At 41.6% G+C, this 22,659-nt stretch overlaps 1 protein-coding gene across 3 annotated transcripts in view; it reads left to right on the forward strand.

The window, feature by feature from the left end:
* Positions 1-22,400, forward strand: part of LOC113907915 (dynein heavy chain 9, axonemal) — a 231,140-nt gene extending 208,740 nt beyond the window's left edge. For all 3 annotated transcript variants that reach the window (XM_035724711.1, XM_035724712.1, XM_027567675.2), the window contains 2 exons: positions 13,443-13,832; positions 21,945-22,400. In XM_035724711.1, the coding sequence (XP_035580604.1) occupies positions 13,443-13,832; positions 21,945-22,172 (618 nt within the window). In that variant the 3' untranslated portion in view covers positions 22,173-22,400. The remainder of the gene's footprint in view (positions 1-13,442; positions 13,833-21,944) is intronic.
* Positions 22,401-22,659: the final 259 nt, after the last annotated feature.

Consider the following 22,659-nt stretch of genomic DNA (forward strand, 5'->3'; position numbering starts at 1 on the left):
ACACGACTGTGATACTTGGCAGAAAGGGAAGAAGAAAGGCGATCCCTTCGTTGTACAGACTTACTATGGAAATCGGGCTACTGCTCAGGAAAGAGCCCCACAGTTCCACTGAACTGAGGACACACAGAGCAGAGCTCAGAAAGGCCAAGGTAGTGGGGTGTGTAGGGCAGAGTGCCTACGGCAGGGAGCTGCCCAGACAAAAAGCCTCAGACATCCGCAGAGGGACCGAGACTCTGGCTGGCTACTGCTCTGTACATGAGTGAGAAAAAAACTACCCAAGGCTGGGAAGGAACCATGACACAGGAGCAGAGAGAACAATCCGCAGAGCTCACACAGAGCTGGGAATAGTTCCCACTAGCTGGCATACAGAGAAATTAAAAAACAAAGTTTCAGGGAAGATTCTCAGAAGGGTATCAACTTAGTAAAAGGACTAAATTGGACCCAGACTAAGACTGAAAGCTAGTCTGTACTCCCCCAACAGCAAAGATGAAATTAAAGCTGCCAACAGATCCACTGAGTTCAAGTAAATTAACTGCAGGCAAAAAAAATTCTTTCCCAGGGCACCTGGGTGGCTCAGTCATCGGGCATCTGCCTTTGGCTCGGGTCATGGTCCCAGAGTCCTAGGATCGAGCCCTGCATAGGGCTTCCTGCTCAGCGGGGAGCCTGCTTCTCCCTCTCCCTCTGATGCTTCCCCTGCTTGTACTCTCTCTCTCTCTGTCAAATAAATAAATAAATAAATAAATAAAATCTTTAAAAATTCTTTTCAGCACTATTTAAAGGAATACAACAAAATCCAGCACTCAAAAATGTAAAATTCATAGTGTCTGACATGCACTAAACAAATTACAGACATGTAAAGAAGCGGGAATATATGACCCATATCCAGGAGAAGACTGGATCAGTTGAAATGGCACCAAAAATGGCAAGGATGATGGAATTCGCAGGCAGGGTGGTTAGGACACAATCCTGAGTTTGCTGTGTCTGTTGAAGGAGACAGAAGAAAATACAAACGTGATGAAGTACAAATGGAACATATAAACAGAACGTACAGAGATGGAAAATGCAATAGCCAAATGAAAAATGAGACCTTTGGAAGATTTACAGCTGATGAAAACATAGCAAAAGAAACTACCCAAAGTGAAGGAAAAAAAATACTGAAAAAAAGTAAATAGCACATCAGGGACCTGTGGGATAATATCTAGCGGTCTAACACATGTAACTGGAGTCCCAGGAAGATGGAGGTGAGGGAGAGGGTCAAAAAAAAAATACTTAAATAAGGGCCATGGTTTTGCAAATCTGTCAAAAACAAATCCACAGGCACAAGAAGCTCAACACACCCCATGCAGAATATACCTAATGAAAACTATGTAAAGTTACCTTATGATGAAGCTGGTGAAACCCCAGGGTAAAGCAGGCAGGATGAGGGGCAAGGCGGGAGTGGGGGTGGAGAATATGCAAAGGAGCAAAGAGAGAAATGACAGCAGACTTCTCGCAGGGAGCTATGCAAGGTGGAGACAGTGGAGAGATATCATGAATACTAAAGGAAAAGCACCAAAAAGAAAATGATAGGGGTGCCAGGGTGGCTTAGTCAGTTGGGTGTTTGACTCTTGATTTCAGCTCAGGTCATGGTCTCAGGGTCATGGGATTGAGCACCGTGGTAGGCTTCTTGCTCAGTGGGAATTCTCCTGGAGATTCTCTGTCTCCCTCTGCCCCTCCTCCCCGCTCTCGCTCTCTCTCTAATAAATAAATCTTTTAAAAGAAGAAAAGGATAAACCCAGAACTCTTTGAGTAGCCACAACAAAAACAAAAAACAAACAAACTTTCAAAAAAGAAAACTAAATACAGGCATACCTCATTTTGTTGCATTTCACTCTACTGAGCTTCAGAGATACTGTTTTTTTGTTTTGTTTTTTACAAATAGAAGGATTGTGGCAACCCTGCATCGATCAGGTCTATAGGTCTCATTTTTTCCAACAACATTTGCTCACTTTGTTTCTCTGTGTCACATTTTGGTAATTCTCACAATATTTCAAACTTTTTCCATTATTATTATGGTTATCTGTGATCAGTGATCTTTGATGTTATTGTTGTAATTGCTTTGGAGTGTACAAACCATGCCCATTTTTTAAAATATTTTTTATTTATTAGAGAGAGAGAACACAAGCCAGGGGGAGAGGCAGAGGGAGAAGCAGACGCCCTGCTGGGCAGGGAGCCCAACACAACGCTCAATCCCAAGACCCTGGGATCATGACCTGAATCAAAGGGAGGCCCTTAACTGAGCCACCCAGGTACCCCAACCATGCCCATTTAAAACAGCAAACTTGATAAATGTTTATGTGTTCTGACTACACCACTGACCAGCCTCCCTCTATCTCTCACCTTCTCCATTTGGCTCCCTCTTCCCTGGGACACAACAGTATTGAAATTAGGCCAATTAATAACCCTACAATAGCTCCTAAGTGTTCAAGTGAAAGGAAGAGTCACACGTCTCTCACTTGAAATCAAAAGCTGGAAATGATTAAGCTTAGTGAGGAAGGCATGTTGAAAGCCAAGAGAGGCCAAAAGCTAGGTCCCTTATATAACCATTATACCAAATGGTTAGCTAAGCTGTGAATGCAGAGGAAAAGTTCTTAAAGGAAATTAAACTGCTTCTCCAGTGAACACACAAATGATAAGAAAGTAAAACAGCCTTATTGCTGATAGGGAGAAAGTTTTAGTGGTCTAGATAGAAGGTCAAGCCAGCCCCAACATTCCCCTAAGCAAAAGCCTAATCCAGAGCAAGGCCCTAACGCTCTTCAATTCCATGAAAGTGGAGAGAGGTGAGGAAGCCGCAGAAGAAAAGTCTGAAGCTAGCAAAGGTTGGTTCAGGAGGTTTAAGGAAAGAAGCCGTCTCCATGACATAAAAGTGCAAGGTCAAGCAGAAAGTGCTGATGTAGAAGCTGCAGTAAGTTCTCCAGAAGATGGAGCTAAGATAACTAATGAAGGTGGCTACACTCAGCAACAGATTTTCAATGTAGATGAAACAGCTTTCTATTGGAAGAAGATGCCATCTAGAACTTTCATAGCTGCAGAGAAGTCAATGCCTGGCTTCAAAGCTTCAAAGGACAGGCTGACTCTCTTGTTAGGGGCTCATGCAGCTGGTGACTTTAAGTTAAAGCCGATGCTCATTTACCATTCTGAGAAACTTAGGGCCCTTTGGCATGATGCTAAATCTACTCTGCCTTTGCTCTATCATTGGAACAACAAAGCCTGGATGACAGCACATCTGTTTACAACATGGTTTACTGAATATTTTAAGCCCACTGCTCAGAAAGACGCCTTTCAAAATATTACTGCTTGTTGGCAATGCACCTGGTCACCCAAGAGCTCTGATGGAGATGGACAGTGAGATTTATGTTGTTTTCACTCCAGCTAACACAACATCCATTCTGTAGCACATGGATCAAGGAGTCATTTCAACTTTCGAATCTTACTATTTAAGAAATACATTTCGTAAGGCTCTTGCTGCCGTAGATTGTGTGATTCCTCTGATGCATGTGGACAAAGTAAATTGATAACCTTTGGAGAGGATTCACCATCCTAGATGCCATCAAGAACATGTGTGATTCATGGGAAGAGGTCAAAATACCAACATGAACAGGAGGAGTTTGGAAGAACTTGATTCCAACCTGCTTAACGACTGAGCCACCCAGGCGCCCCTGTACATTGTTTTTTTAGACATAATGCTATTACACACTTAGTAGATTACAGTATAATGTAAACATAACTTCCACATGCACTAGAAAACCAGAACATTCATTTGACTCGCCTTATTGCAATATACAGTTTCTTGCAGTGGTCTAGAACGGAACCCACAGTATCTCTGAGGTATGCCTATAAGCATGTTCTCAGACAACTGAGAGAACTCATGTCCAGTAGGCCTAAAATATAAGAATGTTAAAAGAAATTCTTCAGACAGAAGGAAAATGATACTATAAAGAAATCAGGATCTACACAAAGTAACAACTGTCTCCATAGATGGTAAATATGTGAGTTGTATTAAAGACATTTTTTATCACTTAAAAATCGTAAAAAATAATTAACTTTTTAAAACAAAAATAGTAATTACTATGGGCTTTATAACATATGTAGAACCAAATGAATGTCAACAATAGCATAAAAGATAAGAGGGGAAAACACAATTAATATGCTGTACGCGATGTGGCATATTATTTGACGGTAAACTGTGGTAACTTAAAGACATATACTGTAAATCCTAGAGGCGGGGTCAGCAAACTACTGGCCTGCAGGCCAAATCCAGCCCACAACCTGTTTCTGTAAGGAAACATTTACTGGAACATGGCCAGCCATTAATTTACACGTTGTTTATAGCTGCTTTTGTGCTACAACTGACGAGGTGAGCAGCTGCAACAGATATCGTGTGGCTTGCAAAGCCTGCAGTATTTATTATGTGACACTACAGAAAATTTGCCAACCCCTGCCCTAGGGCAACCACTAAAATAAATTAAAAAAAAAATTGGTAGATTTAAACTCTGTCATATTGATAATTACATTAAATATAAATAGTCCAGGTGTCCAAAGTACTGATTAGAACTGTCAGAACAGATAAACAAGATGTAATAATATGCTGTTGTGTTGGGAGCCTGTCCCCAGATCACTCCCTCAATTGAAGGCTGGATCTTAGCATACAGTTATACATATGACTGAGATTGTTATAATGGGACAGTAAGAATACACACACAGCTGGATCATGAAGGAAAAAGTCACAGGCAGAGTCAGGAGAAATCCATATGCAGACTTCCTTATGCTATAGCCCTCCTGTGAGGTATCACACAGAGTATGATCCTATATCCAGAGAAAATATTTTAGGAATGAAGGGGAAATCAAGACATTTTTTGATGAAGGAAAATCGTAACGGAATTTGTCACCAACAAACCAACCCCAAAATATGGGAGGAGGAGGGGAGAGTCTGAGATGGTGATGTAAGTAGACCCTGAACTCAACCCCTCCACGGTCACACCGAGTCTACACCTATATATAGAACAGTTCCTCCTGAAAAGTGAGGGCTGAGTAAACAGCTTCTGCACAACAAAGGATAGAGGGCCTACATACAGTGGGGAGGGATAATAGTGAGGGACCGGGAGCAGATTAATCCACCAGAAGAAGAGAGAGAAGGGGCAGGAAATTTATTTGAAGAAATAATAGCTGAAAACTCCCCTAACCTGTGGAAGAAAACAGACATCCAGGTCCAGGAACCACAAAAAGTCCCAAACAAGATGAACTCAAGAATGGTCCAAACCAAGACATATAATAATGTCAAAGATTAAAAATAAAGGGAGCATCTAAAAAGTGTCAAAAGAGAAGCAACGTTATATACAAGGGAAACCCCATGAGGCTATCAGCTGAGTTTTTAGCAGAAATTTTACAAGCCAGGGTGCACCTGGGTGGCTCAGTCAGTTAAGTGTCTGACTCTTGATTTTGGCTCAGGTCATGATCTCAGGGTCGTGGGATCAAGGCCCACATCAGGCTCTGCACTGAGCATGGAGCCTCCTTAAGGATCTTTCCCTCTCCCTCTCATACCCCGCACTCTCTCTCTTAAAAGAGAAAAGAAAATTTTACAAGCCAGAAGGGACTGGCATGATATAGTCAAAGTACTGAAAGTAAAAAACCTACACCAAGCATACTCTACCTAATAATGTTACCATTCAGAATTTAAAGAGAGTTCTCAAACAAAAGTTAAAGGAGTTCATCACCATTAAACCAGCCATACAAGAAATGGTAAAGAGACTTTTTAAGCAGAAAAGGCCATAATTAGAAATAAGAAAATTATTTTTTAAATTTCATGAGTCAAAGCAAACATAAAAGTAGTAGATCAATCATTTATAAAGCTAGTATGGCATTACCCTGATACCAAAACCAGGCAGAGACACACACACAAAAAGAAAACAACAGGTCAGTATCTCTGATGAACATAGATTCAAAAATCCTGAGCAAAATATTAGCAAATCTAATTCAACAATACATTATATAAATCATTCACCACGATTTATTCCGGGGATGCAAGGGTGGTTCAATATTCACAAATCAATCAATGTGAAACACCATTTTAACAAGAGAAAGGATTAAAAACATGATCATTTAAATAGATACAGAAAAGCATGACAAAATTCAATATCCATTTATGATAAAAACTCTCAACAGGTGGGTTTAGAGGGAACATACTTCAATATAATAAAGACCATATATTAAAAACTCACAACTAACAATCATACTCAACGGTGAAACACTGAAAAGCTTTTCCTCTTAAGATCAGGAACAAGACTGTAGGCTCACTCTCACCACTCTTATTCAACTTAATTCTGTAAGGCCTAAACACAGCAATGAGACAAAAAAAAAAAAAAAAAAAAGAAATAGAACGCATCCAAATTGGTAAGGAAGTTAAACTGTCACTATTTGCAAAAAAACATATTATACACAGAAAGCCCTAGAGACTCCACCAAAAAAACTATTAGAAGTAAAAAATGAATTCAGTAAAGTTGCAGGATACAAAAGCCTGTTCATACTGTTTCAATACACTAATAATGAAGGAGCAGAAAGAAATAAGAAAACAATTCTAATTGCTTCTTGGCCTTTTGGCTAGGATTAAGTGAAGAAAACAATTCTATTTACAATTGCAACAAAAAAAAAAAAAAAAACTAGGAATAAACTTAGCCAAGGAGGTGAAAGACCTAGACTCTGAAAACTATAGGACACTGATGAAAGAAAGTGGAGATCACATATACAAATGGAAAGATATTCCATGCTCATGGACTGGGAGAACCAATATTGTTAAAATGTCCACACAACCCAAAGCAATCTACAGATTCAATGCAATCCCTATCAAATTACCAACAGCATTTTTCACAGAACTAGAACAAATTACCCTAAAATTTATATGGAGCCACAAAAGACCCCAAATAAAGCAATCCTGAGAAAGAACAAAACTGGAGGTATTACCATCCCAGATTTCAAGGTATACTACAAAACTGTAGGAATGAAAACAGTATGGTACTAGAACAAAAAAAGATACATAGATCAATCGAACAGAACAGAGAGCCCAAAATAAACCCATAATTATATGGTCAATTAATCTACGACTAAGGAGGCAAGAATATACAATGGGGAAAAGACAGTCTCTTCAATAGTGTTGGGAAAACTGGACAGACACATGCCAAAAAATGAAAATGGACCACTTTCTAATACCATACAAAAATTAACTCAAAAATGGATTAAAGACCTAAATGTGAGACCTGAAACCATAAAAATCCTAGAAGAGAACACAGGCAGTAATTTCTTTGACATCAGCCATAGAAACATTTTTCTAGATTAAAAAAAAAAACAAAACTGAAATACCTACATGCAAATCTAACAAAACATGTATAGGACTTGTGTGCTGAAAACTATAAAACAGTGATAAGAGAAATTAAAGAATATATAAATAAATGGAGGGACATACTGTGTTCACGGATTAGAAGACTACATAGTAAAGATGTCAATTTTACTCAAATTGATACACAGGTTTAATGCAATTCCTACCAAAATCCCAGCAAGAACCGTTTGTAGATACAGGGAAGATCATTCTAAAGTTTATGTGGAAAAGCAAAGGAACTAAAATAGTGAAGACAATTTTGAAAAAGACTAAAGTAGGAGGAAGCAGTTTCCCTAATTTCAGAACTTATTATATAGTTATTGTAATCAATACTGTGTGGTATTGGTAGAGGGACAGACACACAAAACAGAATAAAGAAACTGGATATAGATTTTCCCAAATATCCCAACTGATTTTTTTGTTTTGTTTGTTTTGTTTTATTGTGTTATGTTAATCACCATACATCATTAGTTTTTTTTATTTGTAATGTTATGTTAATCACTATACATCATTAGTTTTTGATGTAGTGTTCCATGATTCATTGTTTGTGCACAACACCCAGTGCTCCACGCAGAACGTGCCCTCTTTAATACCCATCACCAGGCTAAACCATTCCCCCACCCCCCTCCCCTCTAGAACTCTGTTTGTTTTTCAGAGTCCATTATCTCCCATGGTTCGTCTCCCCCTCTGATTTCCCCCCTTCATTCTTCCCAACGGATTTTTGACAAAGGTGCAAAAGCAAGTCAATGGGGGAAAGAAAGCCTTTCAACAAACAGTGCTGGAGTAATTTGACATAATAGGCAAAAATACTGACCTCAAGCTAAGTTTCACACCTTGTAAAAAATTAACTCAAAATGCATCAAGGACTTAAGTGTAAAACTTAAAACTATAAAACTCCTAGGGGGGAAAAAAAACCAGAAATCTTCAAGCTGGGGGGCAGGGGCAGGAAAATAGTTCTTAGATATGACACCAAAAAACACAAGCCATAAAATAAAAAACTGATAAACTGAACTTCATCAAAATTAAAAATCTTTGCTCTAAAAAAGACCCTTTTAAGAAAATGAAAAGCTAAGCCATAGACTGGGTAAAAGTATTTGCATCCCCATATCTGAAAAAGGACTAATATCAAGAATATATAATTTTACATTGTCAATGGTAAAAAAAAAAAAATTCGAAAATAAGCAAAAGATATTAAGACATTTCACCAAAGAGAGTATACAGGTGAGAAATAAATACATGAAAAGACACTCATCATCATTAGCCATTATGAAAATGCAAATTAAAATCACAAGATATCACTACACACCTATCAGAATGGCTAAAACAAAAAATAATGACAACTCCAGAATGGGAGACGATATTTACAAATGACATGTCCGATAAAGGGTTAGTACCCAAAAATACAAAGAGCTGATACAACCTAACACCAAAAAAAAAGAAGTAATCGAACATCTCTCATCATCAGGGAAATGCAAATTAAAACCACAATGAGAAATCACCTCACATTTGTCAGATTGGCTAAAATCAACAACACAAGAACAAGAAACATCACGTGTTGGCAAGGATGCAGAGAAAAAGGAACCCTCTTGCACTGTTGGTGGGAATGCAGACTGGGGCAGCCACTGTGGAAAAACAGTATGGAGGTTCCTCAGAAAGTTAAAAATAGAACAACCATATGATCCAGTAGTTCCACTACTGGGTATTTACCCAAAGAATATAAAAACACTAATTCGAAAAGACATAGGCACCCCTATGTTTACTGCAGCATTATTTACAATAGCCAAGAGATAGAAGCAGCCCAAGTATTGATCCATAGTTGAATGGATAAAGAACATGTGATTATATATACGTAAATATATATATATATAAATATAATATGTAATATGTAATTGAACACACACACAATGGAATATTACTCAGCCTTAAAAAATGAAATCTTGCCATTTGCAACAACATGGATAGATCTAGAGAGTATAATGCTAAGCAAAACAAGTCAGAGAAAGACAAATGCCGTATAATTTCACTCATATGTGGAATTTAAGAAACAAAACAAATGAGCAAAGGGAAAAAAGAGACCAACCAAGAAGAGATCCTTAACTATACAGAACACGCTGATGGTCACCAGAGGAGAGAAGAGTTGGGGGCGGGGAATAAGTGATGGGGGTTAAGAGTATACTTATCCTGTATAAGTTTCCTCTTGCTGCTATAATAAGTTACCCCAGCTTAGTGGCTTTCAAGACTTTATCTTACAGTTTCAGAGCTCAGAAGTCTGAAATGGGTCTCACTTAGCTAAAGTCAAGATTTGGGCAGAGCTATATTTATTCTGCAGGCTCCAGCGAAGAATCCACTCACTTGCCTTGCCCAGGTTCTCCCTTCCTTGACCCATGGATCCTTTCTCCATCTTTAAAGCCAGCAGCAAAGCATCTTCCAATCTATCTCTGACTCTGACCCTCCTGCCTGCCTCCAACCCCAATAATCCAGGATAAGCTCCCATCCCCATTTTAAACTCCTAACTTAATCACATCTGCAAAATCCCTTCTGCCACATGAGGTCACATCTTCACAGGTTCTAGGGATTGGGACGTGAACATATTTGGAGGGGTCATTACTCTGCCTACCATGCATATCGTGGAATACTTCTTAGCAATGAAAAGGAACCGACTGTTTGGTACAATGAAAAGCCTGGGTGAACGACCAGGGGATTATGCTGAGTGAAAAGCCAATCCCAGAATGTGAAAGGTTTTATAAATTATTCCATTTATATAATACGGCTGAAATGACACATTTATAGAAGTGGAGAACTGATCAGTCATTACTAGGGGTTATGGAAAGGGTGAGGCCAGGAGGAAAGTCAGTGTGCCTAGAAGGGGGCAACATGAGGGATGCTGTGGTGATGGAAATGTTTATATTTTGACCGTACCAATGTCAGCATCCTGTCTGTGATATTGTACTGTAGTTTTGCAAAATATTAGCACTGCAGACACTTGGGCAAAGGGTACACAAAACCTGTCTGCATTATGTCTTGCAACTGCAAGTGTGTCTACAATTATCTCAAATAGCTTAATTTTTTTTTAAGATTTATTTATTTATCTTAGAGAGCGTGGTGGGGGTGGGCAGAGGCAGAGAGAGAATCCCAAGCAGACTCGCCACTGAGTCTAGAGCCTGATGTGGGGTTTGATCCTAGGACCCAGAGATCACGACCTGAGCCGAAACCAAGAGTCAGATGCTTAACCAACTGAACCACCCAGGCGCCCCTCAAATAGCTTAAATAGAAAGCAATGGAAATACTTCCCAATAAATTTTATAAGGCCAGAATTGACTTGATACCAAAACCAAAGATATTATGAGAAAAGAAAATAAGGGACAAATATTCCTCATAAACCCAAATACAGAAATCCTTGGCAAGATGTTGGTAAATGAAATCATACAAGACAAGAAAAGGATAATACATCATGGTTACATGGGGTTCATCCCAGAACTACAAGGTTGGCTTTAACATTCAAAAATCAATCTATGGAGTTCACTGTATGAATGTACTACATAAGAAAACCGTATGATCATCTTTAAAGATGAAAAAAAAAAGGGTTTTATAAAAATTTAACACCAAATCTTGATTTTAAATATCAGAAAAATAAGAAAAAGGACTTTACTCAACTAAATAAAGGACATCTAAGAAAAGCTGACCACATTTAATGATGAAAGACAATTTTTTCCCTCTGAGTTTGGAAACAAGCAAGGATGTCCACCCTTATGACTCTCATTCATCATAGTAAAGGTGGTCCTAGATAGTGTAATAAGGCAAGAAAAAGTTACACAGACAGGGTCTCATAAAAGAGAGGGTTTGAACTCCTTTTTTTCCCTTTGCACTAAATTTAATTTTGATACTTAATGTTATTTTATTAATCAACAGTTTTTAGGGAAACTTTATTAATACCTAAGTTATAAACTGCACATAATAATGAATTAGTGGGGTGGCGCAGTTGGTTAAATGTCTGACCCTTGGTTCCAGCTCAGGTCATGATCTCAGGGTCGTGGGATCGAGGCCAGCCTCAGGCTCCACACACAGTGGGGAGTCTGCTTGAGATTCTCTCTCCCTCTCCCCACCAAACCCCATTTACACACACACACTCTAAAAAATAGTAAATAAAAATCAATAATGAATTACCACACTCACTGCAGGCATGACAAAGACTCTGTCTCACGAGCTTGAGTATTTTTTTAAAGCATCTTTTCAGAAGGGTCCTCTGAAGTAGAGAGTCCAGTAAAGAGAACAATTTTTTGTTTCAATCCGATAATACTGTCCATGTCAGAAGACCCTTGGGGAAACCTACCCACACAGGACACCCTGAGGTGGCCTCGGAACCCTTCCCCATGCTCTGGTCAGCCACCTCCATGCAGCTGAGCACACACAAGGAAGGAAATGTTTTCTGTCGCTGTAATAGAGTCCATTTACTTGAGGGGAAAACATCTGTAACTCAGGCTGTAGTTCAGGCTGGCTGACCTGGCACTGGTCTGACTGGGATGTTTGCCTTTTCTTTAAAATATTAAGGTATTTATATCTGAAAATAGCCCAGCCACTCGACTCCATGTATAGAAAGTATATATGAAATAGCTACAGTCTCTCTGTGAAGTTCACAAAGAAGTTACTCATCTATTTCCTATAAATCAGGGGTTAGAGGGTTAGTCTCTAGCTGTCACTTGGGACCCGAAATACGTTCCTCTTTAAGAAAGGTGTGTTTATGGGGCGCCTGGGTGGCTCAGTCTTCGGCTCAGGTCATGATCCTGGAGTCCCAGGATCGAGTCCCGCATCGGGCTCCCTGCTCAGCGAGGAGCCTGCTTCTCCCTCTAACCCTCCCCCCTCTCATGTGCTCTCTCTCTCTCTCTCTCATTTTCACTCTCAAAATAAATAAATAAATCTTTAAAAAAAAAAAAGGTGTGTTTAACTTTTTTTTTTTTTAACTTAGAGTATGCGACAGTTAGGAGAAAGAGTTGAGCCTAGAATTACATGGTCCAGGTCTCCTATCCCACAAGCAAGGTGATTCCAGGCCACACAGAGGCCTCTCCGACATTTTAGCAGTCTGCACTTGGGGCAAGCCAAGCGGCCTCAGTCCACATAGGCTGCTATAATTGAATACCAGCCTGGGTGGCTTATCAACAATAGAAATGTACTTCTCACAGTCCCAGAGGCACAGGCAGATCTGGTGTCTGGGGCGGGCCCACTTCCTGATTCACAGCCAGTCATCTTTCTACCCTGTCCTCACAAGACAGAAGGCGCGAGGGGGTGGGCTGTCTGGGGGCTCTCGTATAACAAGAGCACTAATCCCATTCATGAGGTCCCCACCTCGTGACCCAATCACCTCCTAATACCATCACACGGGGGGTTAGGATTTCAACATAGAAATTCGGGTGGGTGGGGGAGGGACACAAACATTCGGTCCCTAACACAAGCCTTGTCGCATACTCTAACCCCGGTGCAGAAATTGCTGTGCTAGAGATGGGGTCTTCAAGAAATTGCTGGAGATCCTTGTCATAACCAAAGTTACAGAATCAAATTTAACAATGGTTTTCAATGGAACCTTTCTTTACAAATTTCACGTAGTGGTTGGAAGAGGGTTCCTTCAAGTGGACTATGTATCTAATACCTTGATTCCGGAGGAAATCCTTGACTTGGGGCCACACAGATCTTCCAGGCTTGGGCCTCTTGTGCTTCTGAGCTGCGCACAGAAGCCTGCAGGGCTGTTGCAGAGGTGGGAGGAGAACCCAAGCTTCAGGGTGGGTGGAAGGAGCAGGGAACCCACAGGGGGTCTGAGGTCTGCAGTGGACATTAACTACTGTCAGTAGATGGGTGTAGACTCTGATATCGTGGAGCAGGGAGGGTTTTAAAGTCTACAAATCAAGTATTAGACAGGGACAGTCTGTATGTCACCATCTCCTGTCTGTCTAGCTGTGTGCCACTAGCCAGAGGTCCCTAAGGCAGGTTATTTCCAGGGACTTCCTGCCCCCTCACTCTTCGCCCTCCTGCTCTTTGTCTACAGGGGGAGCTGACCATGACCAGCGACATGGAGATGTTACAGAACGCTCTGTACCTGGACACAGTGCCAGAGCCCTGGGCCAGGCGAGCCTACCCTTCCACGGCAGGCCTGGGAGCCTGGTTTTTGGACCTTCTAAACCGAATCAAAGAGTTGGAGGCCTGGCTAGGAGACTTGGCAATGCCCTCCACAGTGTGGCTGACAGGCTTCTTCAACCCCCAGTCCTTCCTGACCGCCATCATGCAGTCCACAGCCCGCAAGAATGAGTGGCCACTGGACCAGATGGCCCTGCAGTGTGACGTGACAAAGAAGAACAGGGAAGACTTCAGGAGCCCCCCTCGGGAAGGGGCTTACATCCATGGCCTCTTCATGGAAGGCGCTCGCTGGGATGCACAGGTAAGTCTTGGGGGGAGCCTCAGGGCATCCTCTGTGGGCTGATTAACTTAAAAATACTGCCTCCATAGAGTGTGATCCTGAAAAGGGATGCCCTGGAATCTTCTGACCGAGGTACCCTTCCCTTGAGGCTGTCAAGCCACTTTCATGCAGCCAGGGATGGTGCAAAGAGCACAGACCTTCAGCATGGGTAGAGTGCAGTGATTAAAAGCAAGGGCTCTGGACCCCGACTGGCTGGATCTGAATCACAGCACCACCATCTATTGCCGCTGTGACCCTGGGATGTGGTTCTGGCTCTCCAAATCTGTTTCCTCAAGTGTTAAATGGGAAAAGAGAGTTGCTGCCAAGATTAAATTAGTTTCTATGGAGGACCCTTGGAATAGGGCCTGCCTGGCACATAGAGAGTGCTCCAAAAGTGTTGGGAGTCGGCTATCCATGCTACTGGCTGACCCCCCCCCCCCGCCGCCACCACAGTCACTTTCCTCATTCATGAGCCCTAGGAGGGCAGGCGTCCCTTCTGCCTTTTACTTTGTCCCCATCTGCAAAGGGAGCCCAGTGGATACTATTTCACAGGACATTCTGAAAGGATTTCTCACTGAAGCCTAATAAAAATTTGAGCCACTATGAGACTGGCTCGGATAAATGACACGAGCAAGGATGGGTAACTCGAGAACAAGTTTACGTTTGTTATACACACGACCCGGAAGAAGTGCTTAGTCAAATACCCTGCTTGGTAAGTGACACTTAACTGTTCCCAGCAATCGGTACAAAGTTAATGGGGAAAAACTGTTAGAAGATCTACAGTATCGTAGAAGGTCCTATAAATATACATACAGAGCTGTCCTGGATTAAACAGTGTCTACCAAAATTCTACCAGAACCTCAGAATGTGCCCCTGTCTAGAAATAGGGTCTTTGCAGAGATAAGGAGTTAAGATGAGGCTATACTAGAGCAGAGCAGGCCCTACATCTAAGGACTGGTATCCTTATAAGGCCATGTTGGAAGCACAGAAACAGATGTCCTGTGAGGACAGAGGCAGAGACTGGAGTGATACATCTACGAGCCAAGGAACGCCAAGGACTGCCAGCACCCCCAGAAGCTAGGAGAGAGGCATGGGCTAGTTTCTGCCTCTGAGCCTCCAGAAGGAACAGACCCTGCCTACACCTTGATTTAAGACTCTGGCCTTCAGCACTGTGAAAGAAGACATTTCTGTTTTAAGCTATCAAATTTGTAGTAACTTGTTACAGCAGCCCAATGAAACCAATCGAGGGCCTGTTAACAAACAGAGAGGACAATGAAGCAGGACAGTGTTTATACAGCCTGAACCTTGAGAAGGAAGCTGACATCCCCCCCTCCACCTGAACATTTGTCCAAGATTCCGTCAGTGGGGATCACACATGGATTGTAGGTATAGGGTGGCCTAGGGTGGCCAGAACTAGAATACCAAAAAACACCAAACTGAACCATTAGGGAAGAAGTTCAGACGAGCACTGGCACTGTGAGGGATGGAGAAAGAACACGGATTCCAATCATCTACCTCCAATATTTTATTACCTTGTTTCTTCATAATAATAACTTCCCAAAAAGCAATACCCACCCACCAAGAACTCTGGTTCTGTTTCTGCCTCCAGAAAGATTTTAGCAAAATTAAGAGTAAGAACATCCAAAAATCCTCTCCCCCATAAAATCATAACACTGCCCCAAAATTGTCAGAACCGACTTTTTCACAGAACTCTAGAAATCGGGGTGCCTGGGTGGCTCAGTCAGTTAAGCATCTGCCTTTGGCTCAGGTCATGATCCCAGGGTCCCGGGATCGAGCCCCGCATCAGGCTCCCTGCTCAACGCCGAGCAGGGAGCCTGCTTCTCCCTCTCCCTCTGCTGCTCCCCCTGCTTGTGCTCTCTCACTCTCTCTCTCTCTCAAATAGGTAAATAAAATCTTTTTAAAAAGAAGAAAAAAAGAACTCTAGAAATCAACCAAAGGCTTTCAGGAATCCAAACAGTGTTTTGTTTTGGTTTTTTAAGATTTATTTATTTATTTGAGACAGGGAGAGAGAGTGCGCACACAAGCAGGGAGGAGGGTCAGAGGCAGAGGGAGAAGCAGGCTCTCCGATGAGCAGGGAGCCTGATGCAGGGCTCAATCCCAGGACCCTGGGATCATGACCTAGGCCGAAGGCAGACACTTAACTGACTGAGCTGCCCAGGCGCCCCCAAAGAGTGCTTATTAAAGAAAAATGTCCAACCCTCAGCAAAAAAAGCAAGCTTTGCAGCCTTTTAACTTGCTCTGCTCCCACCCATCCCCACCAACTCTGTGGTGGCCTTGAAACAGCAGCCTCCCAGCCACTGGAGGAGGCAAAATGGAGTTGGAGTACTTTCAAAGCCCCATTCCTAGAAAACTGTCATAATTTCCCCTACTTGTTGGTTTCCCGGAAGACCCCATTTAAAAGTCTGTCTCTACTTGACCTGAGTGGGAGCTCACCCAAGGCAACAGCCTGTCTCCCCAAGGGCATGTACTGAAACAGTGTCTACCAAAACTGGTGACTGAAAACAGTCAAAGACAACTGTTTAACCTTGCAGCTTGCCTGAGGTGGTAGATAACAGTGCGAATAATAGGCTAACCAAAAACTCACAAGGACAAGCTGCAGAATGGGATGAACTCCAACATGTCACTGGAAACCCAGAAGGCCACGCCCATGTGCAGCACTGTGCACATGCTCAAGAAACACGTGAGAAGGCTGGAAGCTCACCTGTGGCTGACCTCGAGGCTCTGTGAAAGCAGGAAGTGAAGGCTAAGGCACAGTGTTAAACTGCCCTGCTGAGCACTGAAGGCATGCCCAACTCATACACAGAGCCCCTGAGCAAAATCTGTAAGACTTACCAGAATCTCTGTCCTGTTACTTGCTAACCACTAAGCTAACTGAGCAGGCCACTTCAGTAGTCATAGTGCTATGTGACAAAGACTTACAGAATAAGTTCAGAAAAGTCGCTAAACAAACAACAAATCCTGTGGAGGGAGATCTGATCACCAGAGTTTCCACATTATATTATTTAAAATGTTCAAGTTTTCAACAAAAAATTATGAGACATGCAAAGAAACAAAAAGGGGAAAAAGCAGTCAACAGAAATGGTCCCTAAGGGAGTTCAGAAGCAGGACATACCAGACAAAGCCTTTTAATCAGCCATTTTAAATATGTTCAGAGAACCAAAGGAAAGTATGTTAACAATGTCTCACTGAACAGAGAATACTAATAATGGGATAGAAATTACATTTTAAAAAACCAAGTAGTAACTCTAGAGCTGAAAACTGTAATACCTTAAATGAAAATTCAATAGAGGGATTCAACAGAAGATTTGAGTAGGCGAGAATCACCAAACTTGGAATACATCAATTAAATTATCCAACCTGAGAAGCAGAAAGATAAAATGAAGACAAATGAACAGTTTATTTTATTTTTTTTTAATTTTTTATTTATTTATTTAAGAGAGAGAGAATGAGAGATAGAGAGCACGAGAGGGAAGAGGGTCAGAGGGAGAAGCAGACTCCCCGCCAAGCAGGGAGCCCGATGCGGGACTCGATCCCGGGACTCCAGGACCATGACCTGAGCCGAAGGCAGTCGCCCAACCAACTGAGCCACCCAGGCGCCCAACAAATGAACAGTTTAAAAACTTGAGGAATACCATCAAGCATACAAACATCCACACAGTGGGAGTCCCAAAAGAAGAGAGAGAAACAGAGCCAGAAAGAATACTTGAGGCAATAATGACCACTTTCCAGATTTGATAAAAACATCAATCCACACATGCAAGAATCTCAACAAAATCCAAATAGGATCAACTTAGAAATCCATACCTTGAGGCACCTGGGTGGTTCAGTCAGTTAAGCCTCCGACTCTTGGTATCAGCTCAGGACTTGATCTCAGGGTCATATGTTTAAGCCCTGCATTGGGCTCCATGCTGGTTGTGGAGCCTATTTAGAAACAAGGAAAGGAAAGGAGAAAGGAAAAGGAAAGGAAATCCATACCTTGACATGTTATAAGATAAAGAGAGAATCTTGAAAGCAGCAAGAGAAAAGCAATTCATCACATACAAGGGCTCTACAACTGTTCATCCTCAATGGGATGAACAGTTGATTTCTCATAAGAAACCAGGAAGGCCAGAAGACAGTAGAATGAAAGGCCAAACTGCTGAAAGAAAAAGACTGTCAGCCAACAATTCTATATCCAGTAAAACTATCTTTCAAAACTGAAGGAGAAATTAAGACATTCCCAGGTTAAAAAGAAAGAGGGGCACTTGGGTGGCTCAGGCTGTTGAGCATCCGACTCTTGATCTCAGCTCAGGTCTTGATCTCAGGGTCATGAGTTCACAATGAGAGAGAGACAGAGAGAGAGAATTTACCACTAGCAGGCCAGACCTATAAGAAATACTTAAGGGAGTCCTTCAGGATGAAATGAGTTACAAGACAGTAACTCAAGTCCACATGAAGAAATAGAATACCAGTAAAGGTAATTATGTATGTAAATATAAAAGAAAGTATAAATGAATTTTTTTGTAACTTTTATTTCTTTCCTGATTTTTTATTATTATTATGTTATGTTAATCACCACACATTACATCATTAGTTTTTGATGTAGTGTTCCATGATTTCCTATCTGATTTAAAAGACAACTGCAAGAAGCAATAACTATAAATCTGTGCTGATAAGCATAAAAGATGTAATTTGTATAATGAAAACAACACGAGGTCTTCAGCATAGGAAGGGTAAGGAATGGAACTTATCTAGGAATAAAGTTTTTATATACTACTGAAATTAAGTTGTTATTAGCCTGAAGTAGATTTTTATACATTGATGTTAATTATAATCCCGAGGGAAACCACTAAGAAAATAATTTTTTAAAACAATAAAAGATGTATCTTTAGGTTCAAAATGAGTCTCTTGTAGATAGCATATGGATGGGTCCTGTCTTTTTATCCAATCTGCCAAGGAAATGTTGAAAAAGAAAAAGCTGAGGGCATCACGTTGCCCGATTTCAAGCTATATTACAAAGCAGTGATCACCAAGACAGCATGGTACTGGCACAAAAACAGACATATAGACCAAGGGAACAGAATAGAGAACCCAGATATGGACCCTCAACTCTATGGTCAAATAATCTTCGACAAAGCAGGAAAAAATATGCAATGGAAAAAAGTCTCTTCAATAAATGGTGCTGGGAAAATTGGACAGCCACATGCAGAAGAATGAAACTCGACCATTCTCTAACACCATACCCAAAGATAAACTCAAAATGGATGAAAGACCTCAATGTGAGGCAGGAATCCATCAAAATCCTAGAGGAGAACGTAGGCAGTAACCTCTCTGACATCGGCCACAGCAACTTCTTTCAAGATACATCTCCAAAGGCTAGTGAAACAAAAGCAAAAATGAACTTTTGGGACTTCATCAAGATAAAAAGTTTCTGCACAGCAAAGGAAACAGTCAACAAAACAAAGAGGCAACCCACAGAATGGGAGAAGATATTTGCAAATGACACTACAGATAAAGGGCTGGTATCCAAGATCTATAAAGAACTTCTCAAACTCAATACCCAAATAAATAATCAAGTCAAAAAATGGGCAGAAGACATGAACAGACACTTCTCCAAGGAAGACATACCAATGGCTAACAGACACATGAAAAAATGTTCATCATCAGCCATCAGGGAAATTCAAATCAAAACCACATTGAGATACCACCTCACACCAGTTAGAATGGCAAAAATGGACAGGGAAACAAACAACAAATGTTGGAGAGGTTGTGGAAAAAGGGGAACCCTCTTACACTGTTAGTGGGGATGCAAGTTGGTACAGCCACTTTGGAAAACAGTGTGGAGATGCCTCAAAATTTAAAAACAGAGCTACCCTATGACCTAGCAATTGCACTCCTGGGTATTTACCCCAAAGACACAGACGTAGTGAAAAGAAGAGGCATATGCACCCCAATGTTCACAGCAGCAATGTCCACAATAGCCAAACTGCGGAAGGAGCCGAGATGCCCTTCAACAGATGACTGGGTAAAGAAGATGGGGTCCATATATACAATGGAATATTACTCAGCCATCGGAAAGGATGAATACCCAACTTTTACATCAACATGGTTGGGACTGGAGGAGATGATGCTAAGTGAAATAAGTCAAGCAGAGAAAGTCAATTATCATATGGTTTCACTTATTTGTGGAACATAAGGAACAGCATGGAGGACATTAGGAGAAGGAAGGGAAAAATGAAGGGGGGATGGAAATCGAAGGGAGAGATGAACCATGAGAGACGATGGACTCTGAGAAACAAAGTGAGGGTTTTGGAGGGGAGGGGGGTGGGGGGATGGGTTAGCCTGGTGATGGGTATTAAAGAGGGCACGTACTGCATGGAGCACTGGGTGTTACACGAAAACAATGAATCATAGATCACCACATCAAAAACTAATGATGTACTGTATGGTGACTAACATAATAAAATTTAAAAACCTAATAAAAATAAATAAACAATAAAAGCATTAATAAGGGAATCAAAATGGTACACTAAAATATATCTACTGAACAGAAAAGAAGGAAGCAAAGGAGAAACCGAGGAACAAAAAAGAAGACACAGAAAGCAAATAATCAAGTGGCAGATATAAACTTTACCTTATCAGTAATTACATTAAATGTATACAGATTAAACACTACAGTTGAAAAGGAGAGAATGGCAGAATGGATTTTTCTGATTCAGCTGTACGCTGTCCACAAGCGACACACTTTAGATTCAAAGACACAATAGGTTGAAGATCAAGAGATGGCAACGACTATGCCATTCGAATAGAGAGTTCAACCACCATAACTGGAGACACCAATACCCTACTACTAATGGTGATTGCTAATGGTTAGTTCCTTTTGGGAGTGATGAAGATATTCTGGAATTACAAAGTGATGACTGTAATTTAAAAACACTGACTTGCACATTTTAAAAGGGTTGGTTTTATGGTAGGTGGGGAAAAAAGAAAGGTTCTACCCCTGCTCCCCCTCCCTGCCCTAAACACTCGGTTGTTGGGCTTAAGGGGGTCCCCACCATTTACCTTGGTTCTGTTATTCTGCATGCCTCATACCAACTTCTAATACAACTGAAAAGGCACATTCTCCCCTTTAAATAAATTTCATGGAAAATAAACCAAGCTCTATCCGTAGAAGGAGCCCAATCACCAGGACAAAGGCAAGGAATCTGTGAATCAGTCTATATCAACACTTCCCAAAGTATGCTCCATAAAACACTAGCACCATGGGAAACAAATAGGTTGCAAAGAAAAAAAGTCCTGTGGTCAAATAAGTTTGGGGAACCCCAGGTTAAATGAAGTTCATCTCTTTTCTTTACTGCTAGGATTTCTTGTCCTCAGTGTGCTAGCATGCACTATAAAGCTTCAAGCCCAGGGTAGTGGTAAGCACCATTTCCCAAGCTTGTTTCATGAAGGAACCCTTTTGTTCCTCAGAACATTTCTCAGGACTAGTAATAAATAAATAAATTCAGTAATTAAAAAAAAAAAAAAAAAACCGTCCTAGATCAGTCTAGTGGGACATCTCAGAAAACCAAAGAGGCTGGAAAGCTACAGAATAGTTAGCTCCCTATCACGTGACTACAGAGAGAACATAGCTCTGCTCAAAAAGTCCAAATGCTCTTGAGGGTGGATGAGGTCCCATATGAAACTGAACAGGACATCACCAAACTCTTAAAATCTAAAGCATTTGCTGGCAGGAACTGTGTCTTACCCGTCCTTAAATCCCTAGCACCTAGCAGGACCACCCAGCAAACAGTTGCCTCTGACATGCTTATGAAATGAATGCGTGAAAAAATACAAAGAGACTCAAGTTTCAAAGGGATTAATTTGTATATGGCACGTAACAACTTCTAGAACTCTCCTTCAAAAAGTGATTTAGGCTGGAAAACAGTAGAAATAATGTTTTCCACATCTCAGATGCATTCCAACGTGGGTTGCTGAGTGAACCTGAAAGGCAGGCCTTCCCAGGCTCTCGGCTACTGGGTCTGTGGACAGAAGGCTGGCTGGCCAGGCTCTGGATCTCATCTAAGCTGGCTCTTTTCCTGTTCTTGTCCTCAGGCTGGGATCATCACAGAGGCAACGCTGAAGGATCTGACACCCCCCATGCCTGTGATGTTCATCAGGGCCATTCCTGCAGATAAGCAGGACCGCCACAGCATCTGTCCTTGTCCCGTGTACAGGACTCGTCAGCGGGGACCCACCTACGTGTGGACTTTCAACCTGAAGACTAAGGAGAAGCCATCTAAGTGGGTTCTAGCTGGAGTCGCTTTGCTTCTCCAGACTTAGCTGCCTGCACAACCACTAAGAAAACAAGGCGGGGCTGGAGGCTGCCCAGACAAGTGGGTGAGGGGAGACGGAGACGTAGAGATAAGGAATCACACGTACTCACAATTCTGTAGAATTCTTGTAGGGAACCTGGAGAGAAGGCCGAGCCGGAGGAGTCCAGACCCAGGAACTAGGGGAGAAGCATTTCAAAACACTGCACCTTTCCTAATAAAGTGATTGATTCTTTAAGTGTGTCTGGCCCCAGCTTTGAGAGCGGCAGAGTCATACATGATCCTGAAGTGACCAAGAGAAACGAACCACAGAGCCTTGAGCCCCGATGTTGGTGTGCGGCACTGAAATCAGTGCTCTAGCTCCCGGCTACTCTGTGGACTAGACACTTCAGCTTCACCCCCGAGGCTGCATTTTGACAAGCTCCCCAAGTGATACGTACACACATCACAGTTTGAGAAACAGTACTCTAGATTAGGGATCACCCAACTTTTTCTGT

Source organism: Zalophus californianus, chromosome 16 (assembly GCF_009762305.2).
Source record: "Zalophus californianus isolate mZalCal1 chromosome 16, mZalCal1.pri.v2, whole genome shotgun sequence".
Lineage (NCBI taxonomy): Eukaryota > Metazoa > Chordata > Mammalia > Carnivora > Otariidae > Zalophus > Zalophus californianus.